This window comes from Cheilinus undulatus, linkage group 21, assembly GCF_018320785.1.
Source record: "Cheilinus undulatus linkage group 21, ASM1832078v1, whole genome shotgun sequence".
Lineage (NCBI taxonomy): Eukaryota > Metazoa > Chordata > Actinopteri > Labriformes > Labridae > Cheilinus > Cheilinus undulatus.
Genome location: NC_054885.1, coordinates 27115696 through 27133914, shown reverse-complemented (window position 1 = coordinate 27133914; position 18219 = coordinate 27115696). Strand labels below are relative to the sequence as shown.

At 38.4% G+C, this 18219-nt stretch overlaps 3 protein-coding genes across 5 annotated transcripts in view; 1 reads left to right on the top strand and 2 right to left on the bottom strand.

Moving 5' to 3' along the window:
* Positions 1 to 3488, top strand: part of pbx4 (pre-B-cell leukemia transcription factor 4) — a 34779-nt gene extending 31291 nt beyond the window's left edge. For both annotated transcript variants that reach the window (XM_041817247.1, XM_041817246.1), the window contains one exon: positions 168 to 3488. The gene's annotated coding sequence lies outside the window, so the exon portion shown is untranslated. The remainder of the gene's footprint in view (positions 1 to 167) is intronic.
* An 80-nt stretch (positions 3489 to 3568) lies between these two features.
* lpar2a (lysophosphatidic acid receptor 2a) lies at positions 3569 to 11583 on the bottom strand. The gene is made up of 5 exons (XM_041817248.1): positions 11431 to 11583; positions 9695 to 9885; positions 8269 to 9015; positions 7549 to 7811; positions 3569 to 3815 (listed from the first exon to the last, which is right to left on the bottom strand). Exons 3-5 carry the CDS (start codon positions 9011 to 9013, stop codon positions 3723 to 3725), a joined length of 1101 nt encoding a protein of 366 aa, XP_041673182.1. The 5' UTR covers positions 9014 to 9015; positions 9695 to 9885; positions 11431 to 11583; the 3' UTR covers positions 3569 to 3722.
* Positions 11584 to 14434: 2851 nt separating this feature from the next.
* The window catches only part of brd4 (bromodomain containing 4), a 50464-nt gene continuing 46679 nt past the window's right edge, over positions 14435 to 18219 (bottom strand). For both annotated transcript variants that reach the window (XM_041816841.1, XM_041816840.1), the window contains exon 19: positions 14435 to 16940. In XM_041816841.1, the coding sequence (XP_041672775.1) occupies positions 16872 to 16940 (69 nt within the window). In that variant the 3' untranslated portion in view covers positions 14435 to 16871. The remainder of the gene's footprint in view (positions 16941 to 18219) is intronic.

The window sequence follows — 18219 nt, the reverse complement described above, 5'->3', positions numbered from 1 at the left end:
TTTAATATCTAGTTTTAACTGATGTGTAGACTTAAACATTTTGTCTGCAGTCAGTAAACTGTTGTGAGGCTACATCATTTTGCTAGTTGGCACAAAAATAGTTGATGTAAACTTATTATTAAAAGCCCCTATTTATGCAGAATTCTCTCTTCCCTCACTGTTTGCAGGCTAACAGCTGGCAGGACACCACCAACCCCCACTCGGTCACCTCTCCTCCTGGTCCTCCTGGCAGCGTCCACTCCGACACCTCCAACTGATCCTGTGGCTTTCACTGCCATGACACCATTCTGACGGCGGTCTGAGTTGACTACCATCCTCTGTCCTCATTTCCACTGTTCCCTCCTCCTCAACTAGACATCCACACAAGGCTGCACTCTCATTTCATAAAACACAGACTGCGCTGGACCACAACACAGCCAGTTGTCAGGAGATAATCTGCCTCCACCTCACAGCTCCACTTCAATGCTAGAAGCTCCCTAACTCAGAGTAAAAGAGTGATGGAGCTTTTTGATGCTGAGACGGACTGAAATCAACTCCAAGTACTTTTTGAGAACCACTGACCCAGCTGTGTAGATGATCATGATGTCTGTACATTATGTGTATATGCACGATAACTTCACACAGTACTCACACAGCTTGTCATTTGCTGTTGACCTCTGCACTCGACCCTTTGCTTTGGAAAACTGTGTGTGATTGACTGTATCTCTTGAAGCTTTGGCATTTGACAGTCAAACTGTTGATACAGACCACCAGGGAGCTCTGCTCAACTTGCTCGTACCAAAGTGCTACCCCAGTCGTTGTCAACACATCTGTTTCTCCAAGATCAACCGCTCCCTTTTCAACACAAGACGCTGTTTTATCTTCCAGTCTTATAGCTTGATGTTTCATTCAGTTAAAGATTTCTAAGAGAACAGTTGGGATATGCACAAATGTGCATGCACACTTCTTTCATACCACACACTAAACTTTTCAGTGGTTTTCATAGTGAGCTGACATAACCGTGTCAAGCACAACAGTTAGCATCCTCGTTATGGGTGTCTCTACCTGTCAAAGGGTAGTAAAGGGGATCACTGTTCTAAACAGACAGGGCATGTAATAATAGGGCTGGTGGATAGAGGAGGAATGGGCAGAGAGGAGAATATATTTGGTTGAGTGGCTGTAACAGTAGCCCTTTTTTGTTGCTAACCAATAGAGGGTGTTGGTAGATGGCTTGTAGACTTAACTTCTTGCTTTCTGTCCACTAGTTTATTTGATTGTAGTCTATTTTCTAATGCTGTTTCACCAAGAATGCACCAGCCACCACCAAAAACGAGCTCAATAAAGCATCTAAATAACTTTGGGAAGAAAAGGGTGGAACGATTGTGGGGCATTGATGTGTTATTGGGACAAACGTGATATGAATATAGAAACGTGACTGTCTTCCATGCATGTAGGACGTCTAGGCGTGATATTATTGTTTTCATTTAACCTTCCAAGTTTTTAGCTTTGTTTTTATTAACAAAAAATAAAGGGTATAATTATTACAGTCAGACCAAAAAGGAAAAAGTGCATCATTTATTACTATGATGTGTGTGTCTCTGTGTGGGCGTGTGTACAGTGTTCTTGGGATGCCCTAGTCAAACTGGCTGGTGCCCTTTGACCTTTGTAAGCATTAGAAGAGACTGGGTGCTTCCACCAGCCAGTGACACACCAGGTGGGGTTCAACTAAGATCTCCTCCCCATCCTGAAACATTTAAGCCTGTGAGCCCAAGGCAACACACTACAACCTTCTGTTGTATCAAAACCAAAAATACCACGTTCAGCAATGTAATAATGCTACTCTATGTCTCTCTGAAGTTGGTGCACAGCCACATTTTCAGCTGAGGAGAGGAGGGAATTATGTATCTGTGTCTCTGTGTGGTGTTGTCATGCCTCAAGTTGATTTGATTTTTGTTTTTTTTTTCTTGTTGGGTGCCATGGGAGGGTGGGCAGAGTAAGGACTCATCAAATCTGTATTTTGATTTTGAGCATAGACGAGTATGCTCTCACCTTTTTTCATCCTTTAATACCTTCTGATAAAACCGTGACTATTTTGTTTTGTTGCCAATTGGGCAAGGGCTTCTCTCTCTCCTCTGTTACCAAAAAAGAGGCAGCACTGGGTGATGTAAACTTGTGTTTAAGACAAACCTGCAACATTTTTGGGTATTTTCATTCAATGGAACTATTTTATACATTAACTGTTATGTGAATAACAAAGCATTTTTGATAGTAAGGTGAAGCCTTATGAAAATGTGTCAGTCAGAACTTTGTTGAACCATGTTACAGAACAAAACTTGAGCTTGTCAGTTGGCCATATGTGCTATCACACACCTAATTACTTGTTTTGTTACTCATCGCAGTTCATACGAGTGTATCTTATAAATAACGTTATCACCACACCAAATTATCATCCTTCCCCCTTTTCTACCTGTTGTAATGGATGTCACTGTACAGTTTGTGTAATGTTTCAGTATTTTTTCTTTTATAAACTTTAACGTTTGGTTGAGATGCCAGTTTTCTTTGGCCTCTGTGTCACAGGATTCACAGTAACTATCAATTTTGGATATTATTTAGGTTTTTTGTTACATAACCTGGAGGCGATAAAGGGTTTACAGGTGTTACATTTGGTGCTGTGGGAAAAAATTAACTCCCCTGGTTACTCATACTTGCCCAGATATTCAACTATTTGTCCTTATTGATGTTTTTCCTACCTGTGCATATTTTTGATTTATTGAGTGATTTCTGTCAGTGGAGAGGGGGAGACAGCTCTGTAAAAATGAGCAGATATTATTTGTGATAGTTCAAAGATAATACTGGAAGATTATTAACATTTGCATTTGATTCGAGGAAGTGAATCCTTGTTTTTTGTTTGAGGTTTTTAAATAACTGCTACATGTAGATCTTTTGTCCTGTGAAAAAGCCCCGACCTTTATGCACCTCTTATGTCAGCAATTAATGTTTGGCAAACAGAGAAGCCTAAACTCATTGGCATTTAGTGATAAATTATGTCATCCCCTTTAGTTTTTGAAAAGATTTACCATATCATCTACCCTTTATGATGCTTAAACTTTTTGATTCAGCAAGTGACAGAATAATTTCCACAGCACCAAATGGCTTCTTAAACCATTTTGATTCCTTTTTTTATTAGTATATTTGTATCTCCCTTCTTTCCCTTGTATTTACCCCTCCTTCTACCTCTGTCTTTCCATTTCTCTTGTATATAACCCCCACTGTTTTCAGACTTGTGAGTCTGTATGAACTCCTTTTATACCTCAACTTTAGAATTGTTCTAGAAAGAGTAAAACAAAAGGAAGAATATGACAAATTGTAGTGTTCTTATTAGAAAATTAATAAAATGATTTAGTGTGATTTTTCAGTATTTGATTTCAGATTTTAGAAGTGTTTCATTTTCTAATTTGTCACAAATGCTCTTGTGATAGTCAAATGTAATAAAAGGAGAGATTGCACCATCTGATGGTTAATATGTGAGTCTGTTAGCCTTGCTGAGACAGGAATACCTGCTGAGAAATGAAATAATTAGAAATACCTCCAGCTTTTCAAATAATGCATTTGTTTACATGGAAGAGAGGTAGTTTGGCAAAAGTTTGCCCATATTAAGCAAAGTTTTACAACATGAGTGGCTGATAGATTACAGTAAAAAAAAGAAAAAGGACAAAAAATCTTGGTAAATAGGCCTGCAGTCCTCATGTCTGTGCCACTGTCCAACTGTTTTCTTTATTGTTAGTTTCCATACAGGCATCCTGATCTTCTGACTTCTGGGTGCAGCCAAGCGCTTCCTGTAGACAAAAAGAGTCTTATAAGCATAACAGGTCCAAACAAGATACCAAATAGTTTCAGATTAAGCATGTTCATTGGTGTTTTAGCAGGCCTGTAAAGATACCACAGTCTAAAACTTGGATTCCAGTAAAAATCAAAATACTTGTTTCAAATCAATACCAATATGGATTAATTGCTCTTCCATGACCTTTCTCATGAAATAAATGGGGTTTTTAAGAAAGCCTTTGTACACCCACACAGGTTTCGTAAATTATTCCAGCTAATACGAGTACAAGTTAAACATAGGTTAAACTACAGTGAGAATGTATACTCTATTTAATCTTTACACAAGTAAGTGCGAAAACAGGTCAACTTATCGCTAAGACCTATGTGGGTGTACAAAGCCTTGTGATTCAACAGTTCGTTAAAATTTCTGAAATTACATCTCTTTGAACATGTGCCATCAAAGTGTTAAACAATCTGACAACCTTCATGTTCAAGGAGAATCTTTAAGAGTAAAAGAAAGAGAAACTGCAGTAAGACATAGTTAAGAAATCATCTAAATACTGGCTATTGCTACTTCACCATGTTTCAGATTGTAGCACTGATGGAGTTCAGACTGCACACTAATACATACAGTACCTATAAAAAGTATTCACCTCTGTGGATGTTTTACCCTTTTATTGATTTATACATCAATTATGGTATATATAATTTGGCTTTTTCACCCAAAAAAGCATATTTAAAGTCAAAGTGAAAACAGATTTCTACAAAGTAATGTCAATTAAATAAAATATTTAATATAAAATAAGTGATTTTACATATATATTCACCCCCTTTAAAGTGATAATTCAACAGAGGTCCAGCCACTTGGTGCTATTACTCTTACAATTAGTGAAATGGGGATCACCTGAGTGCAGTGAAAAAGGTTGAAAAGTATAAGTCAGGGATGAATACAAAAAAATGTCCAAGGCACTGAGCATCCCTGTAGGTTCAGTTAAATCCATCATCAAGAAATTGAGGGAATATGGCACATGTGTAAATCTTCTTAGATCAGGCCGTCCTCACAAACTAAGTGACCGTGCAAAGAGACTAGTGAGAGCGGCCACCAAGTACAACTACTATGAAGGCGTTTTAAGCTTCAGCAGCTGATGGGAGAGACTCTGCATACAACAACTGTTGCCCAGGTTCTTCACCTGTCAAAGCTTGATGGGAGAGTGGTAATGAGAAATCGATTGCTGAAGAGAACTCATTAAATCTCAACTAGAGTTCACCAGAGGGCAGTGAGACTTCATGGTCAAGTGGAAGAAAGTTCTTTGGTCAGATGAGACCAAAATGGTGCTTTTTGGCCATCACGGTCATCAGGTTCTCGTAGGTGCACCTGTACAAAGGGAGGGTCCCCTCCATTGACCATGCCATCTTATATTTTTGCATCTTACATTTTACTACAGAACATCAGAGGGGACCACAAAACAGAAATGCATTTTTTTTAATTCCACTGGCTATCACAGTTAAAACCAGAAGTGAGCCTTGCAAGCTAGACTGTTTCACTGTACCTTTAATTTCAACCTGAGAGCAGTTTTAGTGAAGAGAATGACTAGGAAGAGGTTAATGTCCTAGACACTCATTGGCCACTTTATTAGGTACACCTTTTTAGTACCCCCTTTGGACCACCTTTTGCCTTCAGAACCGCTTTAATCTTTGTGGAATAGTTTCAACAACATGTTGAAAACATTCCTCTGATTTTTTTTACCAGTTGCTGCAGATTTGTCGGCTGTACATCCATGATGCGACTAACCCGTTCAGTCACATCCCAAAGGTGCACTACTCAATCGAGATCTTGTCTGTGGAGGTCATCGGAGTACAGTGAACTCATTGTCATGTTCAAGAAAAACAGTTTGAGATGATCTGAGCTTTGTGACATGGTGCATTCTCCTGCTGGAAGCAGCCATCAGAAGATGAGTACACTGTGGTCATAAAGGGCTGGGCATGGTCAGCAACAATACTCAGGAGGCTGTGGCATTTAAACAAAGCTCAGTTGGTACTAACGGGCCCAAAGCGTGCCAAGACATCCCCCTTATTACACTACCAGCACCAACCTGGACCGTTAATACGAGGCAGGATGGGTCCATGCTTTCATGTTCTTTATGCCAAATTCTGACCCTACCATCTGAATGTTAAAGCTGAAATCATCTTGACCACATCTACATACCTAAATGCACTGAGCTGCTGCCATGTGATTGGGTGATTAGTTATTAATGTTAACAAGCAATTGAATAGGTGTGCCTAATAAATTGACTGGTCAGTGTAATCACAAAGATGTGGAGATAAAAACAATGGAGCTATTTGACATCACTACCCAGAGTGTATTGCACAATAATGGCAGCCTTCATATGAATATAAACTTAACACAAAAAGTAAGGAATTTTGTGTTTGGTAGATTATTTCTTTGTTGTAACAATGCTTCTTGGCAATAAATCTTATACCGTTGGAAAGCCTGTTTATTATCCTTTTAAAATGATGCCACATTTGAAAGGAACATGCATTTGTGGGATGAGCAGCAGAGCTGAGTATGTGAATTGCATCCATGAAAATTTGCCAAATCTTCTCTGCCAATGCCAAACAGCTGATTCTGCCACTGACTCTTGTTTGGTGTTTGGTAGACTGGATGATTGAAATTTGAAGAAACAAGACATATTGGCAATTTACCAATTTATTCATTTAACAAACAGGAGCCTCAGTAGCATGTGGAAGAACCATACACTGCCACAACAGCCTGGCACCTCCTCCTCATGCTGGTCACCAGCCTGGTCACACTGCTGTGGGATGGCATCCCATTCTTCAACCAGCATTTGTCGCAAGTCAGCCAGCGTGGTAGTGATGGTCACTCTGGTACAACAAGCATGCCCAAGCTGATCCCAAGTGTTAAATGGTCAGGACTGCTGGCAGGCCATTCCATCCTCTCCACTCCCAAATTCTGGAGGTAATCTCAGATAAACCCCGCTCTGTGGGGGTGAGTGTTGTCATCTTGGAGGACAGAGTTCGGTCCAAGACTGTGGAGATTTGGGATTGCTACTGGTTGTAGAATCTCATGTCGATAACTCTCTGCATTGAGATTGCCTCCAATGATGACAAGCCTGTGAAGGAGTTGCTGCACCACACTATCACACTGCCTCCACCAAAAGATGTTAGTCTATTGGTACAGCAATCAGCATAGCGTTCTTCGCGTCTTCTCCACACTTTGACCCTACATTCAAACACGGCAGTCAGGTGTTAATCAGGCACCTGATTGGCAGCACCTGAGGGTTCCAGAAGCTCAAAATAAGAGTCAATACAACAGCAAAATAAGCTGTTTGGCATTGGCAGAGAAGATTTGGCACATTTTTCATGGAAACAACCCACATACTCAGCTCTGCTGCTCATCCCACAAATGCATATTCCTTACAAATGTGGCATCATTTAAAAAAAACAAACAGGCTTTCCAGCGGTAAAAAGATTTATTGCCAAGAAGCATTGTAACTACAAAGAAATAATCTACAAAACACAATATTTATTATATATATTATTTCTCAAAATGTAGAAATATAGTCGTGTCTTTCTTACATTCATGTAAAAGTGTCTAACGCTGATCTAACATGGTCAGCATGTCCTATAATGCAGGGTTCCCTTTAAATATTCTGTAATGGTATTAGGTTTAGGTTTGGAAGGCTGTTGGACTTCAGGTCAACGACCTGTAGATAATATAACTCTTACCTCTGGCAGTGGTGAGGTAATCTCCACAGGTGAATGCTTTCTCTGCTGGCCAGCCCCAATCTGACACAGGCAGCACAGGATCCACTTGAAAGTCCTTCGCATCTCATCATCTCTCAGAGAATAGATGATAGGATTGACCAGGGAGTTGCACTCTGCTATCACCAAACAGAACTTCTCATAGGAATTGGCATGGCTGGCTTTCCCCAAAAGCCCGTCCAATAAGAGGGTCACAAGGCCAGGTGTCCAACAGATTACGAAGGCACCTACAGACATGCCAGATATGAATGAGTCAGAAAGCAGTCAACAATAATTAACTCCAAATCTGCAGTAAATACAGGGATGTAACATGACACATGTCTCAAAGTGCAAGAATTATGAGCAATAAACGAACCTTGTCTGCTTAGATGACTAAGGTAAATGTGCCTTTATTACAGTTAATGGTGATATTAAGAAATCAAAGACAGTTTATGACAAGACAGTGGATTTTAGTTTGGTTGTGAAAGACCTGGAATTCCACTCTAACGTCTCACCTATAATCAGAATGACAAACAAGGAAACAAGGGACGTCAGAGCTGCAAAACTGGTTTGTGCAGCAAGCGAGAGGCCACAAACATCACAAATCAACAAAATGATGCACCTATTTACTTTTTCCTAATTCACAGCTTACTAAATTAGCAAACTTTGAAAATATAAAAAACACATGCTGAAGAAAAAACTCACCCAAAACCATGGAGATAGTTTTCATCAGGTTGACTACAGTCTGGCCTGGCTCTGAGGAGTGCTGGGCCGTGTATCTGCTCTGGTATCTCACATAGAGGAGGATGCGGGCATACATGGCCACCATGATGAAGAATGTGAGCAGGTTGAGAACTGCCCAGAAAATGAGGAAGCGACGGCTGTAGAGGGGAGCGACAGTGGAGCAGTCCTCCAGATCACACTCACAGTTCCAAACAGTCGAGGGAACCAGGCCCATGATGACACTCACAGCCCAGATGCAGACCATCAGCAGCACCACACGCCTCTTTGTCATCTTGCTGTGCAGCTGCATGGTGATGATGGTCTGGTGGCGCTCCACTGCCACAGCCAGCAGGTTGGCCACAGAGGCGGTCAGGCTGATGTCAATCAAAGCCCCACGGATGTACCACTGCTCCTTTGTGAGCGTGCTAGTCCAGGGTCCTGTGTTCAACATCAGGTTTGCATAGGCGATACCTGCAAATAGGTCTGCCGCAGCCATGTTGCCAAGGAGATAGTAGATGGGAAAGTGAAAGCGGTTGTTCATGAAGATGGCCACCATCACCATCAGGTTTGCCAGGACTACAATTAGACATACTGTTAAACCAAGTCCAATCACTACATAGTCCCGCGTTGTCCACATTGTGCTGATCTTCTTGCCCACCAGGTTGTAGAAAAAGGTGACATTGTGGCTGTAGTCACAGGTATTCAACGCACTGCTCTCTATGGCCATTACTGAGGATGTAAAACAAGAATTACGTTTTAATAGGTGAGCTGCAACAGGTCATGTTCTCTAATAATGAAACACTTTTATATTCAGTGTACATTTACCATGAATATAAAACCTTAACAATTTAGCCCCCTAGCTCATGTAAAAAACCTGAATTGATTAACTTTATAAATATGGATTTAATAATGTTCCAACATTATAAATGCAAACTGTTAATGGTAGATCAGGACTCAGTCTAATCACAAAGAACATTCAGTAACATTGTTTGTACAGATAAACATCAGCACAGAGTGGATATAACTTAAAGCTTGTTTCTATTTAGGAGATTTTAAAAAATGATAAAGCAGCTGTATCAGTGACTCCATTTCTAATGATTTTGTCTCGAAGATTTTCAGAAGTAGATGAAAAGTTGGCATCAAAGTTCCCCAAAGACAAAAGATGAAGCATAGAGATGCCTCATTCTTTGACAAAAAAGAAAAATATAATTGAAAACAAAATTAAATGAAGAGTCTTCACTCTACAGGAACATAGTTTAAATTTAAGATATAAACTAGGACACCATTTTTAGCGGGTGTAAGGAACCAACAAGATACATCGAAATGTGCCACTGCTGACTGGGGATATTTGTTCAGCCGCACTTTCAATGCCAGAAACAGAAAGTATCATGAATAATCTTTGACCTACCGCCGTCTTTAGGGTCTCCTCCATGCAGACAGCTCTGATAAACAGCCTGTGATTCCTGCTGCCATTTGATGAAACCAGAAACGTCCTTGGCTACTTTCACTTCTGCGTCAGGTCAGTTTCACCTCGACGCCTCTGAATCATTTTCACTCAGATCAGCTGCTCTCCACACGCAGGTAAAGTGTTGCCTTCACCTGCACTCGGAAAAAACAGTACACAAATATTTACAGATAGGGCGAGAGAGAGAGATAGAGAGAGAGACCAGAAATTTTACTTTGAGACAGAAGACTTCACCCCCAATTCGGTGCAGGCATAAACATTACAGCACTTTATGTGTAGAATGAGTAGATTATTTTGTTCACACATGCGATGTTGCTCACAGAGATCCAGGGCTTCAACTAAGAACTGAGTTTAAATGTCATATGGCGCTAAAACTAATAATTAAAATTATTAACTGAAAAAAAAAACTTTGGGAAAAAAAATCATTGTAAAAAATCATAGTAAAGCGAAAAATTAAAAGACGCGACATGAATGACCAATTATCAGATTGGGTAATTTCAAGTTAACACTGTGCTCTCAATATAATTGCACACATGGTGAGTAAGTAGTTCAGCTGACTAATAATAACGTAGACTAAGACGTTCAGTGAGCTCCCGAAATAAAGTCAGCAATTTAAAACCATCAGGAACCAACAAGGTCAGGAAACTTGTATCATTAAATATAACATGGGGCTAATTATAAGCACGAAACCTTTGCTGTTACACCTCGAAAATGTCCATGTAGCTGTGTGGAGCTGTACTTCGTAAGTTCCGCTAGCTAGTGCTGACTGAGAGCTAAAAGACGGGTTGAACCCTGCTCTTGGCGTGTGATTTTTCTTTTTAAATCAATAACGCATAAACCTAGTGTAGGTCCTGGGATGATGAAGAAGTATTTTAGGGTTGTTTTCTGATATCTTAATTTGAAAGCAATTACCGGAAGTATTGATGCGTTTCAAGCGTTGCATTGACGTTTCCTTGACTAATTAAGAGCATTTGGCCACAAACTCAAATTACTACTGTTAGTTAATACGTTCCCCCCAAAACAATCAAGTAAGCAAAAAAGGTTAAGCAAACTCTTTGCTGACATAGGACGCTAGATTAATATGATTTTAGAAAATATTTAAACGTTTGAATGGCACACACAGAAACAGTTTCTTCCCCCAGGCTGGTCACTCTGATGAACGCTTAGTCAAAGCCAACAAAGTCAGTGAACAACTAATCTGCCCACACCCATGCAAATTTTATACTTCCGATCATGACATCATTCTTACGACCGTTGCACATCTTGCAACCGTACTATAAATGCAAACAGACATATGCTAGGAAAAAAATCCTTCAAGAGCTTGTAATTAAAAGTATTTTTTTCCTGTAAACTCTGCTGTACTTTGCAGTAACTTTGGTGTTCTTGCACAGGCTAAATTGTATTTAGGTTAATTCACCTTTTCAGCAGGGGCTCTAAATGTTTCTGTTAATTTATCTAAATAACTTTTGGTAAGAGTATAACTTTGACTATTGATTTATAATAATGATTTGATAAGGTTTTTCACTTCTGTGTAGAAGTTTGTGTAAATTTTGTTGTTTTCTTGTCTGCGGGGGGTTGAATGTAGAAGTCTCATGTCACGTGTCTGTAAGCTGCTACCTTGCATTTCCCTCGAGATTAATAAAGTATTTATCAAATGAAAAGGAGAAAACAGAACTTACCTAAAAGTTCGGAAGTTATAGTTGTAAAGGCTCGAAATAAGGTCACCAGTCAGTCAGTGTTCAGAGAAGATTGTCTGAGGATTGTATCCATATGTTTCATTTCAGTGTGCCGCAATTTGTTGGTTGTAGTTTCTGAATCATCTATGTCTGACAAAAAAACAGTACAACCAAGTCACGCTCTGCGTAATTACTGCCCTCTAGTGGACGCAACGAATTATCACTTCACTGCTGTAGGTCGGTGGTTGAAATAGATGTCATTACTAACGCTACGTTTTTTTCTTTTTAAAACAGAACAAACAAAAACTGCACATAATTGTAGCCATGAGATCGATGTCATATGTCACGGGTTTATCCATTAAATGTCGAAGAATATGAAAACAAACAAGATAGCAAGTTAAGCATATTATGGTAAAGCGGCCTTCATGTCTTATTTTGAAAAATTAGCCGGAAGTGTAATAGTCATACTATTGACGTTATCTTGACTGGCTGCCGTTTGTCTATGCGTCCACAAGAGGGCAGCATTTCCCCTTGAATGTAAAATACGCTTGAGGAAAAATATCTAAACTAGCTGACCGATACTCGAGCCCAACAGCAAAAGGAGTTAACAAACTAAAAATAACACTAGCAAACGAGTTAACAATTTTTCGTTTACCTTTATGTTGAAATTTTGACCTGCTAAAGCAGTGTCTGTAGTCTAAAATAGTCCGAAAAAATAAGTGTTAGAATCATAACTATTGACGTTACCTTGACTGGCTGCCGTTTGTCCATGCGTCCACAAGAGGGCAGCATTTCCCCTTGAATTTAGAATACACTTCTGGTAAAAATACCTAAACTAGCTTACCGATACTCGAGCCCAACAGCAAAAGGAGCTAACAAATTAAACAAAATACTAGCAAACGAGTTAACAACTTTTCATTAACCTTTATGTTGAAATTTTGACCTGCTAAAAGCAGTTTCTTTCGTCTGAATTAGTCTGATAAATAAAAAAGTATTAATATAAGTACCACTATTATTAAGTATTAATACCAGTACCACTCATACAAAACAAGAAAAAATATCCACGGTCAGTTACTCAGGCCCTAGTCCAACCTGTGGCACCATCAAACAACTAACTTCAAATTCTCTGCAATTAATAAAGAAAATAGACCAAATTAATGTTATTGCAGGCATTATACTCTGTGATCTGCAATAATGTTATATCTCATTACTTTTTATATAGAAAACTAAATGAAATTATATTTGCAGTGTAAGACACTGCGTGCTGAAACCACATAGAAATTCTACAGGCCGTGGTATGATATACCTAAAAAGTAGTACAGGTGGATCTCAGGAAATTACGATATCACAGAAAAGTTCCCTTTTTTCCTGTAAATTGGTACAAAAAGTTAGAAAACCAGATAATCTAGATCAATACTCAAAAAGTGATTTATTTTAGGACGTCTTTCATTAAATCGTAATGACAGCTTACAGCTCAAGAAAATCAAACATCCACAACCTCAAAATATTTTAACATTGTGGAAAGGATCCCTGAGGCTGAGCCTTTCTTCTCTTACTTTCTTTCTGTACTATTTGCACTAACTAATCTACTTAACTTACTAATAACTGACTTAATTTATTTACCGTACTAAAAAATTGCAAGTAATTTATCTACTTATTGTAACTAAAATGCTGTAAGAATGCTATCTGGTAAAATGCCTCATCATATATGCATGTTGCACTAATTAATCTACTTTCCATACTAATTACTTTTTAAGTCTATTTACCATACTCATGCTCGGTAAGTGATTTATCTATTCACTGTCACTATAACACTGTAAGAAGGCTCTGTGGTAAAATGCCTCACCTCATATGTACATTGCACTAATCAGCTATCCTAAATTATTTTATCTCCCCCATGTAAATGAGGGACCACTGCCAGTGATCCAAAGTCCTGTTTTCAGATGAAAGTTGATTTTGAATTTCATTTGGAAATCAAGATCCTGGATGCTGGAGGAAGATCGGAGAGGCACAGAATCCAGAGTCCTTGAAGTCCAGTGGGAAGTTTTCACAGTGATGGTTCTGGTGTTGTCTGCTGCTGTTGCTCCACTGTCTTTTATGAAGTCCAGAGTCATTGCTGTCAGCCGTCTACCAGGAGATTTTAGAGCACTTCATGCTTGCATCTGCTGAGATGTTTTATAGAGCTACTGATTTCCTTTTCCAGCAGGACTTGGCACCTGTCCACAGGGAAGTCAAAACTACCAGAAACTGGTTTGGTGACCATAGTATGACTGTGTTTGATTGGCCAGCCAATATGTCATTCAAACACATGTGCACGTGACATGCGGTGTTCCCCATACACCTCAGTTAATGTACCAAAAGATTTGTCTACTGTTTAGTTTAAGTTCAATGAAAATTTCAAGTTAATGCATTGCTCATCTTTAAGCTTGTAATTTTCTGACCACATAGATGAACTCATGCTCTTCAGACAGGAGCTGGCAGGGAACTAAATGTCTTACAGCAAGTGTGCATGAATACCCAAACTTAGATAAATAATTCTTGGTGTGACTATGAACCACGTAGTTTTATCCTCATAAGCAGCCTTGTTATTTAATATTTAACAGACTGTGGATTGAGTTGAAAACAGGGATGCAAGAGTGGAGGAGAAAATGTCGCACCATTTTACAGATCTTAAAATGTTTGTGTATTTTTGGACTGTATTTCCCTATATCAATAAGCCCTATTTTTGCTATGGTTAACTTCAATTTACTTGTTGTATTTCCTTCACATTAGTTTATGTGTTAATTAGCCACATCTTGCTCTGTCCCTGCTTTCTTCTCCTCCACCCTCGTCTTGCTCAAGAACAATCCTGTTAGTGACTTTGATAATAATTACTAAGGGAAAAAATAAAAAAGTGAAAACACTCTTTTCATTTCGAGGTTCTGAAGGGCCCTACCCCTATGGTGGGCTTGGGTAATCAGTAGCAAACCCTATTGTAAATTCAATATTAAAAAAGACATAAGCAGGATTTAGTTTATTTTTTTATTTTCTATAAAACAGATGAGTTTATTCAATGATCATAACAGACTGAATCAGAGACCTCGATAGACCACTCACATACCAAACAATAATCGAGGAAAATGTTTCAACAAAAAACCCCAAAACAGAACAAATTTAACACAAAATAAAATACCTGAATAAAGCAAACTCTGGGCTGAGCTGCGGGTCAGCACATTCTCTGTGGAAACTCATGGCACATTATGTCCAACAGTTATTGTGAGAAGAAAAATAGGGCTAAATAGGAATGAAGTCGCTTTTTTTTTACCCTTTCAAAACCAGTCTAATAACAAAAAGTCTATACTCATATAAGGTGGACTTGATAGAAATTAAAAAGGTGACTTAAGCACAGAAACAAGTTCTCCTGAAGTACTGTTTATCTGTTTATTCTCTTCATCAATAGAATGCTTATCTACATCGGGGAACATGCCTCCCTGCACCACACACTTTAAAAAACGTTAACAAAAAAACAAACACGCAGTCACACAGCCGTCCAAATTTACAAAGTCACACTCACAGACCAGACATAAACGCTAGTGTGGCAATGCTGAACATATCTACCTAAAATCTGCTGATTGAACAAATAGAGAAAGAAGTTGTTGGGTGTGTACACTCATAGAAGTCCAGCTAAAACTAAATTTAAAACCCGAATATTGACAACGGGTAAAATATAAAATGCTGTCTTTACTTTTTTTAGTAATTTTTTTATGTTTTTTTTTTTTACACAAACTCTTCCAAAAATCTCGCTCCCCGTTCAAATATTACACCACCTACTCTCGACTCACTTTAACTCCCTCCAAGTGTAATATAAGCCAACGAGAATTGCAATACAATACAGGCACTGGAGAAAAACACCAAAAGAGACAAGTGAAGAGGACGAGATGCATTCAGATTTCAGCCCATCCCCGGTCAAATCAATGTCTCTAAGAACAGAATTATAACTCACATCCACTATTATCGAACAAGAACAAAGATAAAAATCAAACATGTTTTTTCAACATTTTCGCTTCAAAACTTTTGTAATAGTTTGTCTTTTTATTTGATACTGCCGACAGTGAATTAGACGATTTGATGAAAAAACCAAATGGGAGCTCCTTTCAGCCGTTTTTAACCGGATCTGAGTAAAAATGTAAATGTGTCAATTCTTTAATTCCCTTGATTGTCCCATTCCTGCTTTGAGCGCTCTGCCGGTTAAAATATTTGATCAAAACCTTCAAGTTAAGATCAGAGTGCACAAAGAGGGAACACCAAAGGAAAGCCCAGCTACTCAAAGGAAAACTGATCCAGTAGTGTGACTGTTAACAGGCCAATGATATGGACATTTCAAACATTATTTCTAGAAAGTTTAATACAATTCCTGGTGCAACACTTGTAGTGAAATCATAATTAAACTAAAGCCCAGAAAGAGCTGGACGTTTCCCTTCTTCTGCTAACAAGTCCATGTTTAAATTAAAACACACAAAGAAGGATGATTCGGTTTCTGATAAATACTTGCTTAAACTATGATAATGCATATATCCAGGGTTTGTTTGATCAATAGCTACCTAGCATGTTTTAGGAAAAGTATTTTAGCATAAAAGATAATGGATTGTTTGGCATAGACATAGGTGGCGGAGTGTGTTGGTGTGAAAATTCAAAGACCTACAGAGAAAAAAAAAGAAAATAAAGATCCAAAATAAACAGTTATCATAGTATAAGAAAATACTTCTTTACAGTAGATACTTGATGAAAAAGTTTCTGCGCTGCTTCTTCTCCTGGTTGTAAATGTTATTGGTTTTTCCTTATGTGCAGGCCACAGAACATAATGGTCTGTTTAGGAAAGAAGTGTAAGGCAAATTGTACCTTCTCTACTGAGAAATATACACGATTTACAGTATGGAAGCTGCCCCCCACCCCCATTTATGCCATGTGTTCACATACAACCATAAAAACACAACAGAACATAAAAAGACCAGTCAGTCTTCTTCACATCCTCAGACATCTGGCAGTTTCAAAACACCTCTGCACAGTCTGTCAGTACATTATCAGAGCATTTTCATAGATATTGGGATGTCTTTAGTCTTGCAAACTACTGTTGCACCAACAAACACTGTAAGAAGCAAGTGTAAGAAAGGCAACTGTGCCAACAGGGGTCCTTTTTCTCCTGTTGTGAGCTATCAGGCAGGCAATGCCAAATTCCCAAGAAACGACATCCAAAACATTGAGATGATCCCCACGTGTTGCGTTTTCAGTCCACTGGGGCAAAGCGAGATGTGTTTGCCCGTCCTACTATTGTACTCAGGGCCTGTCACATCCACATTTAGTCAGTCTTTCTGTGGTTCATGGTCACCAAAACTCTCTTCAGACGAAGTTTACATAATCCTAAGGGTTTTTTTTTTTTTGCAGTTACGTTTCAGTAGCTCCTCTCCTCAAAAAAGGTTCTCCTCAAAGATAGCCATTAAGTCACTTTGGAAATTCATGTCAATAGTTGCCGCCATCTGTAAAAAGGAACAAACAAAGTTTTAAACAGAGGTAGAAAAATACAGGACTATTCTACTCAATTGAAAATACAGCTACTCTGATTGAAATTTACTCAAGTAAATGTTAAAGTATGGGTCTATAAAGCTATAAAGTAAGAGTAAAAAGTATTTCATTTCAAGTTTACTTGATGTACTGCGTAGATACAAGGGCTGGGCTGGGACCTCACTTTAGTTTGGGGCACATATTCTGAGTGACAAAGGTTTAATTAGAAGTTATTCAGAGATTACTAAGAGTAGAAATTGTCTGCTTTATTTCACGAGAAAAGACCATATTGGAGAACCACAACTATTCCTGTGGTAAAACTATCTTATAAAGATCATAATTAACGTGAATCAGCTTCTTAATATACAGTAATAAGGAGGTTTATCAGCAAAAACTCTGTGTTAACAGCTTATTAACCATGGATTATGGTATTGTAGAATGTTTCTAATAAGCTCCAGATAAAGATTGATAAGCAGTTAGTATGCTACTTATAAGCATGCTAATAAGCAACCAATTAATGGTGAGAATTGTAACATGATGACCAAGGCATCACTTTAGTTTGGGGTACATATTCTGAGTTACAAACATTTAATTAGAAGTTATTTGGACATTACTTAGAGTAGAAACTGTATGCTTTGTTTGAGAATAGACCATATCTAATCAGGGAAATGAAGGGAGACAAACTATTCCTGTGTTAATACTATCTTATAAAGGTCTTACTCAGCAAAGCATATTAAGATCATAATTAATGTGAATCAGCTTCCTACTATGCTACTAATATGCAGTAATAAGAGGCTTAATTAGCAGAAATTTTTAGTTAATAGCCTGTTACTCATAGATTATGGCATTGTAGAATAAGGTTCTAATAAGCTCTTAATGACTAATAAGCAGTAAGTGAGCTACAAATAAGCATGCTATTAAGCAGCCAATTAATGGTGAGAATTGATCCCTAACCTAAAGTGCTACCTTTGTTTTTTTTTTTTTTTTCTGCAGCAGAGATACTTTACCCTACACCAGTGGTTCTCAACTGGTCTAGCCTCAGGAAGAGAATGACATAAAAATGTTCATTCCCCTCAATACAACAATTCATACTGAATTTGTGAAATGAGTCAACATAATGGCTGTTAGATATTTTTTTTCCAAAAAAATCAGAACTTTGCTATGTAATGATCTTTAAGAGAGTAAAGTATATGAATAAAAGTGTGAAATTCATATTGATTCATGCATCATCTAATTCAATCCTCACATGTAGGC